General features: G+C 50.0%; 1 protein-coding gene across 1 annotated transcript in view; it reads right to left on the reverse strand.

Moving 5' to 3' along the window:
- Positions 1 to 20,553, reverse strand: part of LOC144164840 (uncharacterized) — a 76,586-nt gene extending 56,033 nt beyond the window's left edge. The window contains exons 1-2 of the mRNA XM_077695096.1: positions 20,001 to 20,553; positions 18,849 to 18,991 (exon numbers count right to left, since the gene is read on the reverse strand). Coding sequence (XP_077551222.1) covers positions 18,849 to 18,991; positions 20,001 to 20,360 — 503 coding nt within the window. The 5' untranslated portion in view covers positions 20,361 to 20,553. The remainder of the gene's footprint in view (positions 1 to 18,848; positions 18,992 to 20,000) is intronic.
- Positions 20,554 to 24,557: the final 4,004 nt, after the last annotated feature.

Here is a 24,557-nt window from a genome sequence, read left to right on the forward strand (position 1 = left end):
CTTCAACAGTACTCGGCCAGGAGCAACTCTCACGGGGCCCGGATTATGATATGCTTCAGCGGATACATAGCGCACGCAAGGCAGCAGCAAGGGTAGGCCTGAAGAACCGAGCCAGAGCCCTTTCTCCTTGCCAAACGTCATTCGCATCAATCAGACCTTCTCCCAAGCGCTCGACCAGTTTGGCAGTTCAACTGAGGAAGCGCATCAATGACTGGACACTGTACGAACGTGGAAAGTTTAGGAGACCACCGAAGTCCTTGATTAGGCGCACCAAACAGACAAACCCTCGTATGCGACAGAAAACTCCTCTGTTAAGCAAGGACCCCACAGCAGAAGAATACAGTGAAACCAGCACGTGGGATCTACACAAGTATCATCATCGACGGCTTCTGATCCCAAAGAAAATCGGCGAAACTCATGAGGAACTTACTTTCGTCCAACAAACTGTGATTGTTGTCGACAAGTCCGGAACTGCACACAAGTATGTTTGTCGGAAGCGCAATCGACGCTACAAACACCGCTGGAAGATCAAGCTGCCCTGATGGAACTGGACGAACGCAGAAAGTGACCATGCCAGTGAAACGGACTACAGGGACGGGACAACTAGTTTATTCACTCTGTTGGGGCGGGGAGGATGTTGTGAAAGAAGATGTTCTCCGATCCCCGCGCATGCTGCCATTATCATCATCATTATGTAAATAGAATTCATGGTTCCCTCTGCACGTCCCCGCCCTTTGTCTCCTGGTTTTCCACAACAACTACGTCGGAAAGGCGGCGACCCATCGGGAATATGAACTTTTGAACAATGAATATGAACAATGAACTTTTACGCCGTGACTCGTAGCAAGCTCGATCTTCCCAGATTATGGCTTATTCCCAATAAAAGCATAAATAGAAACAATTTGGAAGCCTCGATCTTTGGAATTCAGTTTTCATTAGCAATTTCAATCGCTTTCACTGGTACCATGACGCATTCTTGCATTTGTGGGATGCCCTGAAATGGTAACACCCTTTAACTGCCCTGAAATTCTTTCTAAGAGCTTACGACATTTTTTGTGAGTTTGAAAGACAACATTGAATTTTAACCAGTGCAGAGATATAAATGACACAGTTCTAACGAGTCTTTTGCGCGCAGCGTTAGTTAAACGAAATTTTAGCGACTCTGAAGGCAGGTTTGATGAATAACGGGGTCGGATCACTTAGTTACGGCGTTGTCATTAAAAACTAGAACTCCCGACTTTGCTGTGCTAAACTCTAACCCCAGTTCAGTGGCTTCTTCCTCGCAGATATCTGTGAGCTGTTGCAGACCGTGTTTGCTATCTGCTAGTCACCTGCATGACTATGTCAGCTGCATGACTATGTCATCTGCATATATCAGTCCCGGGATATGTTCCACTTACTGTACTTTGCGGCTATAACATAGATTGAAACCTATTTTACTGCCTTCAAGCTTTCTTTCTAGTCTAGCCATGTACAGCATGAACAGCAATGGCGACAGAGGACAACCCTGTTTAAACCTCTATTTGTGACTACCGGTTCCGTGCATTTTGATCCTCCCAGGTAATTTGCCCCTCGCTCTCATTGTAAATTCCCTGCAACAGCTGTATAAAGTCCTGGCCTAATTCTCCCGCTCAAGTATGCTCCATAGAAGTTCCCCATCTACGTTGTCGTAGGCTCCTTTTATATCGAGAAATGCTATCCATAGTGGTCGCTCCTGAGCCATTGACACCTCTATGTATTAGGTTTGGACAAATAAATTGTCCTCTAAGCGTCTGTCTCGTCTGAAACCATTTTGTAGTTCTCCCAGTATGCTGTTCCCCTCTATTGACGCCTGCAGTTCCGCTTTTATGGCTTGCACTGCCAGCCTGTATGCAACTGAGGTAACTGTAATAGGCCTGTACGAATGGGCATCAGCCCTGTCTCCTTTACCTTTATATCATTTTCATCCGGCTCTTACGCCAATTGTCCGGTAGTTCCATAGTTTTTGTCACTTTTTCGATTCGTCGAATCAGTTGTGCCTTGCTTTTTGGACGCAGTAGGTTGACCAGCTGTATAGGAATTTCATCCGTCCCTGTTGCCGTATTAGCTGGAACATTTTCTTCGGCTTTTTTCCAGTTTAGATTTTCCAACTTTATCTCTCTATCTGTACGCACCTCAGTTGTCCCACTCCCTAAATGCTGTAGCCCTCTCTCCATTCTTCTGAACTTCTCTTGTATCATTGAGCGTATGTGAAATACCGTCTCTTCCCCTTTTAGTACCTGGCTTTCTGCGTTTATTACATGACGTTGTACCTCTTCTGTCTTTTTCCTTAGTTCCTTTACATGATTCCAGAACTTTCTTGGCGCGCCTTTATCCTTTGCCCGTTCATTCGAGACCCATCGCTCACTTTCTCGTTTAAGGTATTGCTGCACAAGTTTTTGTACTTCCAGCTTCTTAAGGCGGTACCAGTTCCACTTCAAAGTTATTTCCTTTGTTTGCTTTCCCACTCGCGCGGCCTCCCCGTGCTCTCTCGATGCTTGCTGCCTTTATGTTATAGCTTCCTTGATTTCCTTGTTCCACCAGTTTCTAGTGTTTCTTTTTCCTTTCCTGTAGTTGCGATCTTTCGGGTAATTTATCTTTCCTTGAAGGAAACCAATCAGTTCGCTGTATTCCCAATCTTTCGTAGGTTGTCTCTCGATTTCCGTCTCCAGGCTTTTGGCAATATAAGCCATTTACTGATCGTTTAATTTGAAGTCGTGTACCACCGTTTTCTGGTTTTGACTTTCCATTTTTCCAAAAGTCAAAGTTATCCGTTTATGGTCACTTCCTCAGCTGTGGGCACCTATTTCATCTATTTCCATTAGAGACAACCTTTCGTACACTCTTTCTGAAAGGAGGCTGTACTTTATACTGCACTGCTTTCCCCCTCGTTCCCAAGTAATTTGTGGTTCACATTTATTTTCTCTGTTTACTACAATGCGATTATGTTCTTCACACATATCTAGTACGAGTTTGGCGTTGCGGTCTGTGTATCCGTCCAGGTCCTCAATGTCGGCATTCATGTCTCCCACGAGAATCACTTCTCCCGATTGTCTTAACTGATCGAGGTCCCGCTTAATGCAGCCTACCTGTTTTTCATTCTTTTCTCTCTAACCTCCCTGTCATCACCTGACCACAGATAGGCGACTCCCAACAGCGTTTCTCTTCCCGCTCTCGTGCCCTTAACCCACATATGTTCTTCGCAGTTTTCGTTTACTCTGTGCCAATTGGCTCCCTGTTGAATAAGCATGCCGAACCCTCCGCCTTTTCTAGTACCTACGGTTCTGTTACAGCCTTGCCATATATATTCATGCATTGCTGGGGGCTCTTCTAAATCTCGAAGAAAAGTTTCTGTAAAAGCATAAATTTCAGTTTTTTTTTTCTTTTTCTAGCTCACCGCGAACCCCTAACCATTTTTCCCGTGATGTGCCACCGTGCATGTTTATGCAGTTAATCTTAGTCACCCCATGCTTTTTCTTTCGGTTAATTCTTTTCCGATGTTTGGGGTAAGAGTCGGTCACCGGGGGGGCGTCGCTTGCCTCCTCGCTCGCCATTGCTACCTCATGCCCTTTCTAAGCTTTTGTGCGCCCTGTGTGCTAACTTTGGTACTTTACTTTGCGCTGTGCATTCGACTTCGATCGCAATCGCTTGTGCCTGCCGCATTTTCACTATGCCTGTTATTTAGTCCAGCTTCTGGGATGCTCTTCGCCCCCCTGAAAAAGCTACCGCCCGCGCAGCTAGTTGCCCCCCCGCCGGCTCCGCTACGCCCTCAGTGAAATGTACTCCGTCTCTAACAAACGCCCGCACGGTGCACTTCGCAGTTTAGGTCAACCACTTCAACATTCCTTGCTTTAGCGAGCATCCAAATTACCCTGTTGGCTTCTACCACTGCCCTTGCTACGTGGCCTCCTCTGGCCTCAACTTCTGGCACCGTGCAGACCGCGATCTGTACATCGTCACGGTGATGATGATGATGATGATGCTTAGTGTCTTCTGCTTTGAAACGGGGTGGCGTTGCACAGCGGTCTTAGTCGCAACGCCACTGTACAAACACCTGTCGCAATGATGATGATGATGATTAGTGGCTTTCCCTTTGAATCGGGGCGTCGGTTGTCAGCAACCGACTTGCCTGTTTTATTACGTTTACTTGCCCTACTCCCAGCTAACCAATAGATTTGCTTCCTCCCTCCCATCTCTCCCTCTTTTCTGTTTTAAACTCATCGCCCCCAGCCCCCTTTTTTCTCCCCTCGCTGTTCTAAAATTCTCATCCGTATAATTACTCCGCCTGCGTACCCATCCCTTCCCTACTTTTCCTCCACCACCACTCCAGTCGCCTCTTCATCACCTCTATGGCCTTGAAGTTGAGGTTCCCCCTCGCCCCAAATCCCAAAGCCTCGCCAGCGTCGTTTCCCCGTCACCCCGCGGTGGCCGTGTCTCTGCGCAGCTCCTTACAATATCGTCCATAGTTTCCCGATCACTGCCGCAGCATGCAAACGTTTCATCCTGCTGCCTGTAGCTACCCGTGTATGCCCGGGTTCTTAGGCACCCTGCCCGTGCCTCGAAGAGCAACGCACTGCCTCTCGTATTGCCACAGAATCCCTCCTTCTTAATTTCCCGTTTCTCTGCCCTACAAGTCTCCAGGGTTTTTTTCGCTTCCATTCTCTGTGCCCACTTCGTCGTCTCTGCTGCCTTTACCTGCTTTTTAACTGTTGTGTAAACCCCGCTTTCCCCTACCGACTTTCCGTACCGTTTGGTCAGCTGTCTAGTCCTCCGTCTCCACCGTGTTATATTCCTGTATTCCACTGTGCTACGAAGCGAGAGGCTGCAAGCGAGGGGCCGCCTGTGCCCGCCACTGCTCCGCTTCTCGGGCGCGGGGCAAACGAGGGAGAGGGCTCTTGTAAACAATAAACGCTCCCCCGATTTCTAGCGTGGGAAGCCAGTCGTCTCTACACCAGCAGTGCGTCTGCTCCTTCTTCGCGGCGCTCAGCGATACCGCCCTGTCTGGGCGCCTTCGTAACGTCCTTACTTCTGGGGTTTCCCCTGAGACGATCATAACAATTTTGGCGACGAGGGTAAATTCAGTTTTCGTGCAAGTCATTGCACATAGTTTGTTCGTGTTCAACCGCGCCCACCTACGGTGCCTTGGAACCTTTTCACGGGGAAGGAGCGGCGTGGACGGAGTACCTGGAGTGCGCTAAAATTTTCTTCGACGCCAACAACGCTCCGGACGCGAAGAAAAGATCGATGTTCCTGACCTGCTGCGGACCCGCAACCTACTCGCTGCTGCGAAGCCTGCTCACTCCGAAGACTCCCGACGAAGTGCCGATAGACGAGATATTCACCGTGTTGTCGAGCCACTACGTGCCCAGGCCCTCCGTCGTGGTGTCACACTTCAAATTCAACAGTCGCACCCGCCAACCCGGAGAAGCTGTCAGCGACTACATCGCAGCCTTGAAAAAGCTTTCTTCAGAATGTGAGTACGGCACTTTTCTACCGGACACGCTTCGTGACCGACTGGTTTGCGGAATAGCTGACGCAACAATGCAACCCCGCCTGCTCGATGAAGTAAATTTAACGCTTGACTCCGCGGTGAAACTCCTCGTTACAATGGAGACCGCGAAGAATGACTCAAGCTTGTTGATGAGAAAACCGAGCATGGAGGAGACCCAAGAAATTCATGTCGTGAAGAGGGCGCCGGGGCAACGGCAGATAACTTGCTACCGCTGTGGAGATGCGCACTGCGCAACTGCTTGCAAGCATGCTAAAACACGATGTGGCGCATGCGGTAAGGTGGGGCATCTAGCCAAAGTATGCCGTTCAAAGAAAGCGTTTGACGCTGAGAACAAAAGTCAATTGAACAAAGGATTCAAGAAAAGAGGACATCCAGTGAATGCGGTAGGGAGCGCGGAAATTCCTTCGCTTTGTCGGACCCCGACATACGAAACATGGTCAATTGAAAGTTCGGGAACCGTTCCGCCATTTTTCGCAATTGTTGAAGTAGCCGGAAAATCGCTTCGAATGGAGCTCCACACGGGGGCCAGCGTCTCCATCATGGGAGAGAAAGCGTTTCATGGTCGCTTTCCTGAGCTAACAATAGAGCCTTCAGACGTTCTGAGAAGCTATTGCAGAAAAGTAACACCTGTCAAGGGTAAAGTTACCGTTCCGGTACAGTTTAGCAACCGGCAAGCGACCTTGCCGCTGTTTATCGCCCCAGAGCAGTGCCCTACACTCCTAGGAAGCAACTGGATTAGTGCTCTCGATCTAGACCTCACCGAAGTTCAGTCCATCAAATCACTTTCGAGCGTGGACGAGCTGCTTTCGCGCTACAAGAGCGTGTTCTTCGAAGGTCCTGGAACCCTCAAGGGAGTGAAAGCCAAGCTATTCGTAAAGGAACGTGCAGTTCCAAAGTTTTTCAAGCCCCGCACGATTCCGTTCGCACTTCAGGACAGGGTTGCAGAAAAGCTGGAAAAAATGCAACGCGAAGTACTCGTACCTGTCAGAACGTCTGAATGGGCAGCCCCGATCGTTCCAGTTGCGAAGGAAGACGGCAGCATTGGCGTGTGCGGAGATTTCAAGCTGACGATTAATCTTGTCGCGGTGCTAGAAAAGTACCCAGTGCCGAGAGTCGAGGACCTGTGGGCCAAGCTTTCCGGAGGTCAGAAGTTTACTGGGCTTAATTTGAAGGATGCGTACCAACAAGTGGAGCTGGGCGAAGAATCGCAGAAGCTTTTCACGATCAACACGCCGCAAGGTCTTTTTAAATACACCAGGCTTCCCTTCGGCGTTTCCTCAGCTCCAGCCATTTTCAGAGAGAAATGGAGAACTTGCTTCAGGCCTTGCCTCACGTCGCCGTGTATTTCGACGACATCATTGTGACCGGAAAGAACGACGCCGACCACTTCCCCAATGTGAACCGTGTCCTGCAACGCCTCGAAGATGCAGGCCTGAAGCTTAAGCTAAAGCTAGAAAAATGCACTTTCCTCGCCAACGAGGTGGAGTACCTCGGACACGTCATCGATGCAGAGGGCCTGCGCCCAACACCGAAGAAGGTTGAGGCCGTCTTGAAGGGCGCCAAGTCCCGGGGACGTCCGACAGCTGCAAAGCTACCTGGGGCTCATCAACTTTTACAGGCGTTTTCTACCAGACCTGTCATCAGTGCTCCGACCGTTGAACTTGCTGCTCGTGAAAGACGCGCGATGGAAGTGGACGGCGAAAGAGGAAGAAGCTTTCAATAAAAGCAAGGAGCTGCTGACTTTCGCACCCGTCCTACAGCACTTCGATCCGACAAAGCCCATCGTCCTGAGCTGCGATGCTTCCCCGTATGGCGTGGGAGCTGTTCTCGCACAGCGAGACGAAACTGGAGAGCACCCAGTGCCTTTTGCATCGCGTAGCCTTCTGCCAGCAGAGCAGAAGTACAGCCACCTTGACAAAGAAGCCTGGGCCATAATATTTGGAATCACCACGTTCCATCAATACCTGTGGGGTCATGATTTCGAGGTAGTGACGGATCACAAACCCTTGCTGGGACTGCTGAGACAGGACAAACCGATTCCAGAGCTGTCATCGCCCCGAATGATTAGATGGGCAATTACGCTTTCGGCGTACATATACCAGCTCATCTACCGACTGGGAGCGTGCATCAGCAACGCCGACGCCTTGATCCAGCTGCCGCTACCTGCACAAAATACGTACGTCCCTCAGCCCTCAGATATCTTCATGCTTGAAGTATCCTATCCACGACTCCTGCCTCCTTCGACTATTTCGAAGGCAACCCTTCGTGACCCCGTACTGTCTCGTCTGCTTCGAGCGTTAATGTCAGGTGACGAGATTCCGCAAGGAAAAGAATGGTCGCTGCTTCAAAAGTGCCAGACGGAGTTCAGCGTTCACGAGAACTGCGTTTTTCGGGGTGCCCGTGTTGTTATTCACGAGTCCCTGCAGGCAGACGTTCTAAGCTTGCTCCACGAAACACATCCTGGAGTGGAGAAAATGAAAACAGTCGCGCGAAGCCACGTGTGATGGAACGGACTTGACCACGACATTACCGACAAAGTGAAGCACTCCCAGGAGTGCCAAGAAAACCAGCGCATGGGAAGGAGAGTTCAATCGACTCCCTGGCCGTTCCCGAAAAAACCGTGGTCGCGACTACATGTGGACTTCGGCGGGTCATTCAAAGGTCATTACTTCTTTGTTTTGGTCGACGCGTTTTCAAAATGGGTGCGAGTGGTCCCAGTGACTTCACCATCTGCGGAGAGTACTATCAAGTGCCTGCGGAAAATTTTCTACACGCACGGATTGCCGGATACAATTGTATCGGACGACGGCACTGCGTTTATCAGCGACAAGTACGCTGATTTCCTTGCTCGCAACGGGATTCGCAGAATTCTCGTTCCCCTCTACCATCCTGCTTCGAATGGTGCCGCCGAACGTGTCGTCCAAACCATCAAGTCGAAGCTCAAGAAAGCTCAGCCGGGGGATTTTCAGACGAGCATCGACCGCATCCTCCTCTCCTACCGGACTACGAAGCACTCGTTGACAGGGTCGACACCCTCTGAGCTCCTCATGGGGCGAAAACTTCAAACAGCTCTCGACCGGCTGCATCCGATCCTGCGAGCAGACGTGGAGTTTAAATTATTCAAGCAGAAGCTTCGCTGCGACGAGAATGCCCGCAGGGCACCTATGCCTTCGCCAGAAGAGCCTGTATTCGCACGAAACTTTCGCCCAGGCCCTGCTTGGATTCCCGGAATTGCCCGGAATTCCACAAGCTCGTCTTCAATTGAGATAGAGCTGTAAGACGGGAGAGTCTGGAACAGACATGGAGACCACGTTCGACCGGGGATTGCTCCCTGCATTATCTCGCACGACGAAGAGCCGCCGCAAACCACACTTGCGCTGCCGAAAGCGGCCAGACCGACGCCGGAGGCAACACAACACCGCATCTACTGTTTATGCCGACGCCTCAGCCGCCGAGCATCGTTCGCCAGCCGAGCCCCGCTTCACAAGCAACGGGGCCAGACACGAAACTTGAACCGCAAGAGGGGTGGGAACGCCATCTTCGGCGCTCGCGCCGACGACGGAAAGCCGCCAGCTATTACGCACAGTGAAGGCGGGCTCCCCAAGTGGTGAACTCGCCAAATGGGGGAGGAGTGTTATATTCGTGTATTCCACTGTACTACGAAGCGAGACGCTGCAAGTGAGGGGGCGCCTGTGCCCGCCACCGCTCCGCTTCTCGGGCGCGGGGCAAACGAGGGAGAGGGCTCTTGTAAACAATAAACGCTCCCCCGATTTATAGCGTGGGAAGCCAGTCGTCTCTACACCAGCAGTGCGTCTGCTCCTTCTTCGCAGCGCTCAGCGCTGCCGCCCTGTCTGGGCGCCTTCGTAACGTCCTTACTTCTGGGGTTTCCCCTGAGACGATCATAACAACCGCGTGTCCACGCTCCTCATATACAGGTACTTAAACACCCTCGCGGCCCATTTTTCGTCCTCCATGTCACGAAGTCGCTCCTCAAACTTTATCTTGCAAACTCTATCTTTATCTCCTCGGGGCCGCTCGTTTTTCTGCTTTTTTAAATTACTGTCAGCGCTTTTCAGAACTTAAAACGCATATTTAAGAAGAAGAAATATCCCCGAGTGACGCAGAATCTTCAAAACCCCGAGTCACGCAGAATCATCAAACGACGTACTACCCAAGCGGAAAGCTCCTAGACTGGGTCTGTTTACTGAAACCCGACGTTGATTATGGGCATGGAGTGAGCCACACTAAGCATCCCAGAGGCGGCGCGGCGGTGGACGCCGTCTTCGTAGTTCAGCCCGACCATGGAGGAAAGAAAAGCTGAGACCGACGAAGCTACGGCGTCCTGCCACGGCGGATGTTCCGCCACGCGAACTCCGTCGTGGAAGTTCGCTCCATGTATTTGGCCTTAAGACGTCGGCGGCGATCGCGGAGATCTCTCGTGAACGGTGATAACCGACACAGGCGGTGTACCCGCTGTTACGAATCGGCCAGCGCCGCCGTACGTTCCCGCATCGCTCCTCGGCTGTGCAGTGAAGCCACTGCGTGCGCCTTTCAGCCGTCAGGCGCAACCATGTCGGTGAATCATACTATCACGTTTCAACAAGCCGGCTCAGACGCTTCTCAATCGAAGCATTTGAAACTTCAACGGTTGTCATCCCGGCGAGGCGTGTCGCAACCCGTTCAAGGACACAGAGGCCCCGCGATCTCAGCGAAGTCCTCTTCTCTCCCCTCTCTCGGACTCAACGTGCGCGTTGCGTGTGTCTGTGACGTTCGTGACGTGTTGCCGCTTGTTGGCGTTCTGACCGTTATCTCTTTTGGGTATAAATAGAGCTGCCCGAGTGCTTTAATTCATTCCTGTTAGAGCTGCGAATCCATGCTGTCACTCTGCTCGAGTCCTGTATTGTAACGTCGCCCGTCGGGGCATTGTTCTTTGGCTTCGGCTCACCTCTCGCTATGAAGTAAACAGTTACGTCAGCCTACGGCTTCTGGACTTCTTCACGGCTGCACCAGCGGCTGGCAGCTAGCATCATACACGCTACCACTCGTATGTCGGAGGCCACGGAGCTCGGATCGGGTGCCCCCACTGGGTCGCAACACCGCCAAGACGGGTGGGCGACTGAGTGATCGCGGAATTCTAGCGCGGAGTTCAGGGCTGCACTTTGTGAACAATGTGCTACGCACGAAGTTGGCTTTCAAACAGGCGCTTTGTGCAACGTTGGAAGGTGGACCTTCCCTCATCGTCTTACTTGCTTCGACTCAGTACGACGCGTGTTCGCCAACTGCTTGCATGCCTGTGCGTCAGCGCTACATCATGATCACGCAAGCAAGCCGTATATTCGTTCGTTCGTGCGTGCGTGCGTGCGTGGAACTAGTTTTTCTTTCGGACGAACATCAGAGCGGCGGCAGCGCGGAGGCCGATTTCGGAACTATGTGCACTGTGTGGCGATGCGCGCACTGTTGGGTGGACTATATTCGCGGCCGTCGCATGCTTCGCGCCTTCGCTGCTATGACGATTTATCTACCGGACGAAGAAACGCTGGCGGGAAGTAGAGGTAAGCTATTAGTTAACCTCGTATTCTTGTCTTGTGTATTTAACGAAGCAGAGTTGCTCTCTGGTGCGCGGTAGCGGTTAGCCCTAACGTTTTCGTGATTCATTTTGACCGTTGCTTAGATTTGAAGGGCGGCTGTTGTACCCGTGTGCAAATAGCATCGATTATTGCACCATTTCAATGCTTTTGATTCGTGAAGTCTTGGTATCCTAGCCGAACCAAAAAGACGAGGACTGTGCCGTTTGCCACCGTCCTCGTCTTTTTTGCGCTAAACCTTCCAATTAAGTATGTACCAAATCGCCCAAAAGCACGTTCTGTATATTCTTGGACTGCAAAAAAGCAAATGATGGTGTTCCATATCACCTTCTGCATAGTACATTTCATCCTATGAACTGAATGAATCTGTTTTCGCATTGTTATTGATATTGGCCCTGTAGCTTTGTTGAAAAGTACTGTGTAGTTTACCAGACTATAGCGAATGAACGTGATCCCGTATACCTGCAGCTTTATTCGAATTTAATAACATCCTGGTGTGCTGATTCAGAAAAGTTTTTGGATGTTAAACAGTGTGTTAACGGCACCTTTACAAGATTACCTTCATTCCAATTGAATACGTATACCGTGAATTATGCTGCTGTGACAACGCCCGAGAAATATAAATACCTAGGAGTTTATTTAGGGAGTGGTTAGAGGTTAAATAGGCAGGTTCACACCATAAAAGTTACGGCTGCATATGTTTTTGGCTTTCTGAGACGAAATTTCAGTGAACCTCCATCTAACTGAAAAGGACAACCGTATTTTACTCATGTGCGCTCAATCTTGGAGTACGCATGTGTTTTCGTGGATCCCTACAACAAAGAGCTGGTTGATACGCTCGAAAACATACAGAATATGTCAGTCCGATTCGTATTAGGTAATTGGCACGCTCAACTTAGCATGAGAGAAAGTAAAAGTAAACTGAAATGGCAGGACGTGAAAGACCACAGACGAAACCACAGGTTGAACTTTTTTCATATCTATCATTCGAAAACTGGAGTAGAAAGGGAAAAGTATGTCCAAGCGCCATTCTACATATCGCAAAATGGGACCGCTAGCTTAAAGCAAATTATTAACTTTCCTTTAAAGGTAACGCCTTGCGCGATTCATTTTATTTTACATCAATACTGCAGTGTAACTACCTTCCATGTATGATTGCATTAACTGTTTATATTGACGACTTTCAGCGCGCTTTGTAGAATTATTTTGTTATTTTGTCTCATATTTAATGCTTAGTGTTATGTATCTCCCTTCTGTAATGCATGCAACGGCAAGCAGGCATCAAATAAATAAATAAAACAATGAATAAAAAAATTAATAAAAATAAATTAATAAATAAATAAATAAAACTTCCAGAGGCGCAAGTTTGCCTCCGACGGGTTGAGAGCCCTACGAATTCAACCTTGACCAATAAAATATTTATTGCCCTATTCGTTGCAGTATGCAAGGTTTCCTGTATGCATGCTACCATTGCTATGTTATTGGTTTAAAACAAATTATGTAACTAATTTTACTCCTTTCCTTGCGTGAACACAGAGGAATACAACTGCAGCCACCTGAAGCAGGGCGTCATTCGAAACGCGTCTAGAATTTTTTGAACGTAGTATGACATTAGAAGAAAATTAAGTTCTTGTGGACGTAAAATTAAGTGGTGTGGACGTATACTCACTAAAACAATATTAAAATAGATTGAAAATGAAAGTACCTGTTCGCTCCTTCTTAGGATCAGCCCTGCGCAAGATCATCAGAAAAGTTGATCGAGTAGAAAATGTCTTTGCAAGAAAAATGAACAAAAACTGGACATACTTTTTTGTGAAGGAGTTATAGTAAATGCTCCTGAGTGTTTTGTTGAGAACCAAAACGCTTCGTAAAGGCATTCACGCCGGTTTTATATACATCAAAATTGGTCAAGCAACTGTTATAAAAATAGTTTATGTAGTCATAACATGAAAGTGTTCCGGAATATTGCCCTAAAAGAAATTGGCTAAAAGGGGCGCAATTTATCTCTCTGAAATTCAACCCACTAAAGTATGCGCCCTCCGCCTCGCCCCTCCCCCCCTTCTCTTTCCCTGTTTATTACAGGTAAGCCGCCCCACAGAGGCCGCCCCACAGAGGATATCAGGACCTGGACAATACATTCAAGCTCTACAAAGAACTGAATATTTTCTGTGTTCGGCAGTAAAAGAGGCACAGCAATTAGAGGAACAACAATTTGTGTGCACTGTTTAATAAATGAATTTTGCTGTCAACTGAGGCTGGTAATTAAGCAAGGCTGCGCTGAAAGCTTGATGGCTGGTGGTTGCGCGCGAGCTCACTTTGATGTGGCTGCATTGGACCCAAAATGCTGGGTTTGTGCTGCTTCTGCACTGCAAGAATGAGTCATCTGCTTGCGCGACATGCAGTGACCGGCCTCAGTAAACTTAACGTACTGTGGCTGAACTCCAATGCCCGTAGCACGGCCGTATTTCCGGTAGCTTTAGTCCAGCTGGAGTCCGACTACCGCATTCCGGCTGTCCTCCGGCGGTCGTACTTCCGCCGTACAGGGGTGGCTTTAGAATGGCGGGAGCCCTACGGCTGGAATCTGGCCGTATGACCGTAAGCCGGTCGACTGGCCGACGGACACTCGCCGTTGGACAGCCATGGGAGTACGGCCGTATACGGCCAAAAGGCCCACATTTGGACATGGGCCGAACATGGCTGCCGGGAAACGGCCGGACAGAAAATCACCGGCCAAAGTACACCGGCCTGTTTCAGGCCGAACAGTCCTGCGCTGCCTGGGGTAAGCACGCCAATGGCATAAGGAGCGTGGCTGCATCCAAGGTCACCGCACATACGCATCTAGACTGGTCACTTCGCCAAGCAGTATTGCATTCCAATACGGTTCAGTGCGTGCTCTCGGCGCAAAAACTAAGCTATCGTCCAATAAACTTCATTTAACGTTGTTCAACATCGTCAATTTTTTTTTCACTGTAGAACTTGTCTTTGCAGTCCCCCTCTTTCTTCCGATGAAAGAACCAGGGGAAGACGCTACTTGCCCGAAGATTTTCTTTTTTTTTAGAGAGAGAGAGAGAGATTCCCGAGGCGTCAGCAGGAGTGGCCGTCGCCTTCAAGACACGTTTCCTCACAGCCTTGTACATCGTGGATGGGTTCCCATTGCTGCTCTCTGTGTTTTGGCTGTTCCATGTGTAATACGCTTCAAAGGCGAAGCCCACCTTCTTGCTTCTGGAGACGTTCTGCTCAAGCCTGGTGCCCTGGTCAGTGCTCTTCTGAAGGCCGCCTCCAACATTATGAAGCAGTCAGCTCGAACGTGTTTGTTTTTAATTCCCAGTTATGCCTTTTTTGAAATCTTACTAGCGCATCCTCATTTGAGAACCATCCCGAATAAAAAAAAAACCAGTGGCAATGTTTTCTGCGGTTTCCTATTGTCCCACCAACATATATCTGTTGCAAAGTTCCTGTGTGAATCGCTTTGTGTTTTTGTGTTGATGGCACCTTGTAATGCATTAATAGTAATCCACGCTGAATTGTTTTAGTCCCAGATTTTTGTTTCGCGAAATTTCTTTGAGACTGTTTTTAATGTGTACTAAATAGAGCTGGCTTTCCAGTCCATGTTAAGCACTCACTGATATACTAATGCCATTTTGTTTTATTTTAATACTGCTAACTATTCTCCCACTGCTGTATTTCTACTGATGCTTTTCGTGGTAATGCCAGTACCTTTTTATTTGTGGGTGTTATTGCCATTTTGATTGTCTTAATGTTTGTGTTTCAGTGTTTTAAGTTGCTTTGCTGCATTTTTTATTTGTGAATTTTTCTTGCATGTATCTTAAATAGGCGCTAGTTCTCCTTCTGTGTGCATTTGGAGTAGCAACCACTTTTTATGCTGTGATATTCTATTTCCAAATAAATTGCTTTTTTGTGTGAAATTGCAGAATGAACCGATTGTTGTGGTATTTTCTTGGAAAATAAAGTCTGAGCTCGTTTTTCCTTTTTTCCTTGTTTCAAAATAGCTTGTCCTGTTCTGTTTGCTTGTTACTGGGGGGGGGGGGGGGGGGCGGGGGCTAGTAGCAGGCGGAGCGAAAACACGCTGCCTCGTAGGAAATTGCAGAACGCTCTTTTGGCGTAACGGGAAGCCTTCCAAGAGATAGTAGTAGTACCCTTCTGCAGTGTCCGGGAAGGCCGCAGCCAACAGCACTCATTCACGGCTAAACGAAGTGACGGAACGCTGCCTTGGAGATGGCACTGCAGTTCCCATGCAGGGTTCAAGTACTCCGCCTCGGAAGCAGAAATTAACTCCAACGAGGAGTATTTCGCCTGTCGTTTTGACCTCCACGCGCTACTGCTCGGAGGAGTAGTGCAATGCTTTTAAAGGGAGTGAAATGAGGGACAAAAGTTTTTACTCCTAGAGAGAGTGCCCAGCACTCCTCGACTTCTTAGTGTGTACACTCTACACAGTCCCCGAAGGACTTGTTACCACAGAGCTCTAGACGGCCCAATCTAAGTGCTCTAGCCTGCCAATTCTTTGAGCGATGAGGTCGAGCATTCAATCTCAATAAAAAAAGGTTTAGAAAAGGTACATTGCTCAATGCAAAACGCCATGCATGCCTTGCCTGTTGTCCCCGCGCACATGCAGTTTTGTAACACGAAAGTGCTTTATTCCGGGATACACAAACATTTGAGTGACCTTAATCCGTCACGGAAATGACGCAAGTACAACGAAGCAAGTGGACTGTAAAGGGTACACCCCTGCACACAGTGTCTTGTTGCGGGAAAGCAATTTTTAGAACGAACAAGTTCATTATACTTTGGGTTGTTCGTTTTCGGGTTTTATGTTTTCACACGAAAGTGTTTTATGCCGGGATACACCAATATTTCACTGACGTCATATCCGTCACGGAAATGACGCGAGTACACCTTTGCGATGTGACCGGCCAGCAGGACGTCGCTCGCCAAGCACACCCACAAGAAAGCCGCCGATGAGCAAATCATGCTCAGCTGCAGATTTCGCTGTACATTTCACTTCCGTGTTTTACCAATTTTAAATGCAGAGCATTTCTTTAACTCACGATGCCACCCGTTCTTGGCGTCCGTAGTTGTCCCCATCGCTCGCAGGTGCGCCCTGTCGGCGCGATCGTGGCGTGATAAAGGCGGTTGTCGGCGAGGCTGGAACGCGCTCAACGCCGCGCTATCTCATCAGCCCCGCTCCTCCTCGCCTACTCTCCGCTCGCATCGCGCGCTCTGTCCGCGGTCGGTTCGCGCCCAACAGGTGGGGGCGCGCGCGTCGCGGGATCAACATCAGTGGCGTGATCGTGACGTCAGCACCGCGCGCGCGTAGCGCGATCGTGGCGTGATAAAGGCGGCTGTCGGCGAGGCTGGAACGCACTCATCGCAGCGCACTCTCGTCAGCAGTTGCCACAAGTGCAACAACATTAACGTAACGCAAACTACCTAACGTCGTGCGCCCCCGGAAATGCTCTGCATTTGATCGTGCCCCTCGCGAGGGGGATGTTTCTTCAATCAAGAAAACGGCTACCGCTGGCGGGAATCGAACCCGCGTCCTCGGGCACAGCATTTCTTCCACCCGTCGTCTTGTCATCATTCACTCAGTTAGGAAGGTGACGCTGCTGAGCCCAGAAACGGCCGCCAAAGGGCTGCGCCCTAAAATAACAGCTTTTTATGAAGCAGGAATCAACCACATTTTTTAGTTAAATATTATGGTCGGCTCCGTCATGCGCCGAATTTGCACATTCGAACACTTTAATAGGTCAATCCGGAGCGCTTTGGTGAAGACAATATACGGGGACTTCTTCGAGTGGAGTTCCTGTGTGCCCAAACAAATGAATTTGACAAGTACTATATTCTGGCGAACAGAGTACATGCTCCACATTATTATGTATTGAGCATGGAAAAGGTTAATGTCAGTTGTGAACGCGCTCCAAGAGCAGCGGCGACAGGGTGGAGCGGGCCGGAGCGTCCCGCGGCTGCTTTTCAAACCGGCCGCGAGGGGGATCTCAGTGGCGCCCCTACATGCAACGCTCGAGGCGTTCAGTAATCGTAAGTGCATTTTATCCCGACTTCCTTAAAATTTGCAATAAAATGTGTATCATTGTTATCGTATGAAATAAGTTTTTGTTGTGTTTCTTCTTTGTGCCCCCTGTAATGCTCTTCTGCTGCCTGATATCACCAATTAAAAAAATACGTGATTTGCGTCCTGCGCTCCAGGGGCTGCATCCCGCTTGGAAGTGCGCAAGGCACTGCTTTTCCTTCTTCACAAGGAAAAATGCACTGTTTTTATTTTTGCTGTGTGAGTACACCCGCAATGTTTCAGCCTTCCGATAAAAACAACCCCGTGTACGAGACGTTTGAGCTTTTTGTTATTTCAGGGCGCAGTAAGCCGCGGTAGACGAAGGAAGGGGGGAAGTAGCGCCTTTGTTGTACTCTTGCACACTTTCTTTCCCTTTCCGTTGCGTGGTCTATATTAACACGAAAGTGTTTTATTACAGGATACACCAAGATTTCACTGACGTCAGATTCATCACGTAAATGACGCCGGTACACCTTTGGCGAAGTTACCTGCAACGTCGCTCTCCTAGCCCACCCACAAGACAGCCGCCGCCCCGCAAATCATGCTCAGCTACAGATTTCACTTCCGTGTTTTACCGATTCCTGTTTTTCCTATGATGCGCAGTAGCCAGCACAAGGCACCTTAGCCGGCAACGCTAGCGAGAGCAGCAATAAACTTTGTTGTACTTTCCACCGAGACAGTGATGTCGACAGCTTGCACCTCCAATAGTGTTTAATGCAGGCCACACCGCTTATTTGAACACGCCACCTTACTGCTTCTGCTCGGTATAATAAATTTTTCCTAAATGTTCTCTACAACGAACAAAACCATGCGACAGGCTCACTTGTTTGACTCGTTCAGCAGTTGCACGTGGATGTATTTGTCTTTTGGAGAGAGAGAGAGAGAGAGAGAAAAACTTTATTATATAAGGCAGTTAAGAGGGCGGGGTGGCCGCTGGCATGAGCCTGGCGGCGACAGCGGTGGCTCGGTTCACCAGGGGGAAAACTTCTCTTTTGGGGGAAGGGGTGACAATTTATTCCCGACTTAGGTGTTGGAGTAGATGGCCATTGAGGTCCTGGGTCTTTTCCGACACGTTTACACGACTAAACAGACTGCTTCCCGAGCCGTTGCGTGCGCTCTAAGCAAATATTCACGCACCCAATAAGCGTCACACTTGCACGGAGGGCCTCAGCTCAGCTACCGCTGATACACACCGCCAAATACGTCCGCTTTACCAAGACAACAATCAGTGTAAAGACACGTTACAACCTTATACGACAAAAATGTGTGGCCCGCACTCAGAAGCAGCGTTCAGAACGACTAAAGTAGCAGTAGCGCCCGCCATCAAAAATTATCCGAAACTAAACGGGGCAGTTGGCAAGGGTTAGTACCTCTGAGGTTTTTGAAAAGAGAAAAGTAGAACTCTAGATTTCTTTGCAAGCGCGGTGTCTTGTAGGTGTGGCCGACATCGCGCAGATATTCCCTGTTGTAAAAATGATGGCTCCTGCAAAAGGGCAGTCCCGATAGAGGCGGTAGAGTGGCATTCAAATCAAGGGGATGGAATGAAAGAGTGGGTACTCCTGGACCGAAAGCATACGCTTAGTCGTAAGTTGTTTCAAAGCGCAGTCTTGGTGGCCACCGCTAAATGAACGCGTCCTAGCTCGTTTACCTGGCGGCGTGGAGAATCTTCTTCACGACTTCATGGTTGAGCAAATTCCGCACCGTTGTTTGGTTGTGTGGGTACTTGCCACACACGAACTCGTAGAAATCATCACACGCATCGTGCGACCAGCTTATCGTTTCCGTGAACCACTGCGAGGCGGAGACGCGTGTAGGATAGGGTCAGCCATCAGGGAGCAATGCTCGGATTAGCGCTTTAATCCAGCAACACTTCTGCAGCGCAAGTGTGCGGGTGGAGTATAAGTCTAAAATCCCTTTTCGTTAAGCACTTCAACCGCCACCCTTTCAATCATATCTGGAATTGGTGGGGCTGGACTGAACATCCGAATTTGTGGCTTGGCACGACGACGTTACAGGTGGGCTGCGCATCAGTTTCCACCACCTGGCAACGTTTACGTACGCCAAAATCCCCATGTTTCCCTTTTCACCTCCATCGGAAAAAAATCCCGCCGCGGCCGGGAATCGAACCCGCATCCTTACCCACTTCCCCCTAGCCGACAGCTGGCGGCCGCCAAATCCCCCGCTCGCAGAAGTTCCGCGTCGGATCGCGTCATACTCATATCCAATCACTGGCGCTCCCTTCCTCCGGAGAGGAGAAAGGGAGGTTAGCTGGCTCCGCGCGCCCTTTCTTGCCAATTCAGTGCCTCCTGCGCCGTTGGCAGGCCGCGCGTGGTCCGCTCAGCCGAAGTGTGGGCAACCCTGGAAAGACGAGAACGGAAGCTAACCCGTGGACGTGAGCGTTCTCTGCTAGGTAATTCTGAGTTCCGATAATTCGAAAGTAAAGCAAAAGGACAACTGCGGAACACTGAAGGGGTTCGAAAAGGAGGGGCTGGGCGCTTGGTTTGACAGGGATTCCACAAGAGATTGGTTTACGGTTTCACAGGTTGGACAAGCTCTCGGTAGGGGAGAAGTAGCTTAGCTTTTGTAACGTTACTACAAGACGCTATGACGTCACAACAACCTCAATAATAAGTGTGAGGTGAGTCGGCACAGCTTTATTCGTTTTCCCTGATATCGACACTACTTTCTTGAAGTATATGCCAAAGTTGGCGCATATGGTAAATGGACAAAGTGCTCGTTTCAGTTAACCAAGCTTGTAATTTGTCGGCCACTTAAGCGGTATGCGTTTCCAACAACGTACCTTGGAATATTTCATGCAGTCGTCGTCGCAGGGCGATTCCTCGACTTCTGCGGAGAGTGCGATCGTCACAGCTGTCGCCACCACAGCTGCAATGGCGAGCAGCGGGACGCAGATGCACGCGACCGTCTTGCAGTGCAGGCGCTCGGCCCAGTCCTCCAGTTGCTCGGGCATTCGCGCCGCGGGCACTACGGCAGCCACGCGGGCCTGTAGCAGGCGGCCCCGGCTCCTTCCGCTGGGCTGACCAGGGGCGGCTTCCACCCGAAGATGCTCTTCCAAGTCCAGAGGCCGCGGAGGGCGGTTGTACTGCGAGGAATTTTGCAGAAACAGACAACCAGGTCTGTTGGGACCATGGGGGGCCATTGGAACCAGACATTCTTTCAAACGAGACGTCACAAAGTCACCGAGGACGGCTTACAGGGACTTCAGTGAGCGGCGGTTAGCCACGCCAGTAAAGTATACCACGATTCTCCCTCATTATGTCAATTGCTCAACGTTAATTATTACGTTACTGGTGCAATTCTTCCCGTGTTTTTGATCCCGGAAAAAGTAACGCGTCGATACTTCTCGCATAAATTTTGACATGATCACTGGCGAAAAGGGCTCCCGCAACAAGTAGCAACCAATCTGTATTAGATAGGGATCCCCTTCACCGGACGGGTGCCCTAGCAACCACAACTGTTTGTGCTCATTAATGATTTTATCATTCACTTATCGCTGCTCAGCTTAGAGGAGTGAAACTGACTTACACAAAAATTTAGACGATTTCGACGTGAGGTTCCGCATACGCGCAATGCGCAGCACTCTGTGCGGTAGCAAATGCATATTTTTAGTCACGCGTTTTTGAGCATTTTCGGTGTCGTGCCATAATCCAAGGATGTGCATGTTCGTAAAGGTAACAGACGAGAAGAAAGATCTAATTGAGGACGATACCTCCTACTTGAACAAGTCTGCCGAGAACAGCTTTTCTTTTTAAAACGTGTTCCTTTCAGCGAAGCTTGGGAGTAGGCTAGTTGGTGTTTTAACATCTTGAAGTGCAGAGGTGCGCTGCCTGGCACGAAAACGTAGAACAGGGTGAATTACACAAAAACAGACAAGGTGAGGCGCAAACTATCAACTGTTTATTATCATGTGAAAGGAGGTGGTTGTATACGATCGACATGAAAAACGCACACGAAAAAAATTGCCCCCACCTCCCCGAAGGGAATCGTGAGGAAGTGCGAATGCATTTCTTGCGCCGAGAGTACACGGCGTAGTAATTCTGCCATCGCCTTTAGAGGCGCAGTACCGGCGAGGGGGAGCTGTCAGGCGAGGGGAGAGGCGCGCGCCGAGGGTGAGTGCAAACCTAACGGGGGGAGAGGCGCGCCAGCTGCAGAGCATGTGACGTCACGGCGCGAGGAGAGGGGGAGCAGACGCAAAGGCGCCAGCGCGCGGTCACGTGGGAGTGTGACGTCACGGCGCGAGGAGCGGTGCGGGAGCCGGCGCGGGCGCGTGCAGCCACGGCGCGGGAGGCGGAGCGCGCGCGGGTCACGTGGGGTGTGACGTCGCTGCGCCGTTGCTACAGACGCTCCTCTCCGCTCCTCGCGCCGTTGCTAGGGGAGAGGAGGAGGAGCAATGCGGACGGCGGATTCAGGGTCGCTTATAAAGTGCATCGCACTTAAAAAACCCGCCCGCATCTTCCCACGGGGGGAACTCGAGTAAATGCGTCTCAGAGTGGTGGGGGTATCGCGTGAATGTTGCGTAATTGGGTATGGTTTGGGAATGCTTAATTGTTATTTCGTCTTTATAATTCTTATTTATTGAATGAAGGAGAAGCGAAGGCAAGGAGTGTAAAGTTAAAGTCTGTCTTTATTGCTTGGTGCCTTCGTTGTATTAGACGGAGAGGATGACTGCTTTGTTGTCGCTAAAGTGCACTGTCAAGGGGTCTTTGAGGAGCGGTCGTGCGATTGCGGAACTGGTGAAGACGTTGCTTCCATCGCATCTACTTGAGTCAAGCAAAGCGTGAAGTCAAGCGAAAGCCAAGCAAAGACGCCCTTGACTGAATTCCAAACGCGCGCTCCGCCGCTTATATACACTCCGCCCGCGTTCGAGGGAGAGGAGTACGGGGAGACACGCGCATGCGCACACTTCCGTACACAAGTGCGCGAACTTTCCACGCACCCACTACGCCGTTATCACGTGTACACGCCCTGCTGGCGTTAGTGTTGAGCGCGACGCAGCGCACGGGTAGCTACGACGCATGCGGCACAGACGCGCTCCCCCCGGCCCGCCGCAGCTGTTGTTGAGAGCGGCGGAGTGCACGGGTGCACGCGTTCCTCCCGCACCGCCGCACCTGTTGTTGAAAGCGAGGAGGGTACCGGGGAGAGACGCGCACCTGCGCCTCTACGCGACGCGCATGCGCAGTGAGCGTGTGGACGGCGCCGACGCCGAAGTGCGACATCGTGCGACTAAGAAATGCTCCGCATTTAAAACGGAACAATTACACGCAACACGTGACATGATATCTATTCCTTACTTAGGAAACCTATTTAACCCGCCGAGACCCGGATTGAAGGGGCGCTAACGCAATGTCCCTTCACTCCTGACAACATTGCATATGCTTCGTAGATCTCGCGGGTAATCTTGCCTTTGGAGCGGAACAAGATGGTTGTCCCCTCAAAATCGGGTGAACAACTCTTATCGCAACTCTTAACATGCGCGGCCAAATTTCCATTTACTGCCAGTTGCGCGCAAGCATTCTGGTGTTCCCATAATCTGTCGTTGAGACAGCGGCCTGACTGCCCCACGTACGACCTACCACAGGAGAGGGGATCTTGTATACAATAGCTCTGCGCAGTTGACGAACTGGCGCCTGTGCCGTGTGCCACATTCGTGAATGCAACTTCCTGTATCACGCAGGCAATCAGGAAATCGTGCGCGCACACCGTGATGAACAGCCTGAACCGCCAATGCAAAAGGCTGAAAAAGGGTGGTTACCCTGCCCATGTCCTTTATATGTTGCAGATAAAGTGCTGAAGAAGGTTAAAAACGCGAACAGCCCAGACAAGAACACGCAAAGACCTAAGACTCGACCAGTTGTCATGAACTACATTCACAGGGTTTCGCGCCGGCTAAAGAGAGTGGGCGCCAAGCATAATATTCCGGTGGTATTTTCTGCCCAGTTGAAACTAAAGGGACTGCGCAAAGCTGCAAATTAAAAGACGAAAAAAAGGTTTTGAATGTGGCACATGACACAGGCGCCAGTTCGTCAACTGGGCAGAGGGTATTGTTTACAAGATCCCCCTCTCCTGTGGTAGGTTGTACGTGGGGCAATCAGGCCGCTGTTTCAACGATAGATTACGGGAACATCAGAATTCTTGCGCGCAACTGGCAGTAAATGGAAAGTTGGCCGCGCATGTTAAGAGTTGCGATAAGAGTTGTTCACCCGATTTTGACGGGACAACTGTCTTGTTACGCCCCAAAGACAAGATTACCCGCGAGATCTACGAAGCATATGCAATGTCGTCAGGAGTGGAGGGAGATTGCGTTAGCGCCCCTTCAATCCGGCTTCCGGCGCGTGAAATAGATTTCCTAAGTGAGGAACAGATATGTCACGTGTTGCGTTTCATTGTAATTTTTTCGAATGTGTTTTTGATGTCCATCATAGATAACCGCCCCTTTTCACATCATGATAAACAGTTGATAGTTTGCGCCTCACCTTGTTGGTTTTTATGTAATTTACTCCGTTCTACGTTTTCGTGTCCGGCAGCCCACCTCTGTACTTCAAGGTGTTCCTTTAGAGCACGAGACTCAAAGGTGCAGCCCTAGGGCCGATTTTGATTGCGGCCCCGCCCGCTATTCAGTGTCTTAGCTCTTTTATTAACACGAAAGTGTTTGGTTCCCGGCAACACTAAGATTTCGGTGACGTCATTTCCGTCACGGATATGACACGAGTAGAACGAAGCAAGTGACCTGTAAAGGGTGCACCACTGCACAGAGGGTCTTTATGCAGGGAAGCAACCTTTAGTGCTAAAGAGTACGTTATACTTGGGGTTCGTCATTTTCGGGCTGCATATTTTTGCACGAAATTGCTTGATGCCGGTATACACCAAGATTTCACTGACGCCAGTACACCTTTGCTTAAGTGACCCGCCAGTAGGGCGTTGCTCGCCGAGCACACCCACAAAACAACCGCCGACCCGCATATCATGCTCAGCTGCAGATTTCGCTGCACATTTCACTTTCGTGTTTTGCCAATTCGTATGACAGAGGAATCTACAAGTTTTTTTGTTTTTTTTAGATGGAATGCATGAGTGCGCGCATTAATAGCGTAGCCAAGGACGCAGATAGAGTGCTTGAAAACGCATTGATATCGTCTTTAATAGCTTCACGTTACCAGAGCGGACGCCCCTCTTCTGCGCTCTGAGGCCGCTCAACTCAGGCGCCATTACGTTAAGTGCACAATGGTCGCCAGCGACTGCTACTTGTGAATGGAACACTCTACAGAGCGCACAGGGTTCGGCGAGCACGGGGCAGTGGATAGACCCTCCTCGGCGTTTCATGGCCGTGCAAACGCGGCTG

This window comes from Haemaphysalis longicornis, unplaced genomic scaffold (genome assembly GCF_048455015.1).
Source record: "Haemaphysalis longicornis isolate Haplotype H1 unplaced genomic scaffold, Haemaphysalis longicornis Haplotype H1 scaffold_14, whole genome shotgun sequence".
NCBI lineage: Eukaryota > Metazoa > Arthropoda > Arachnida > Ixodida > Ixodidae > Haemaphysalis > Haemaphysalis longicornis.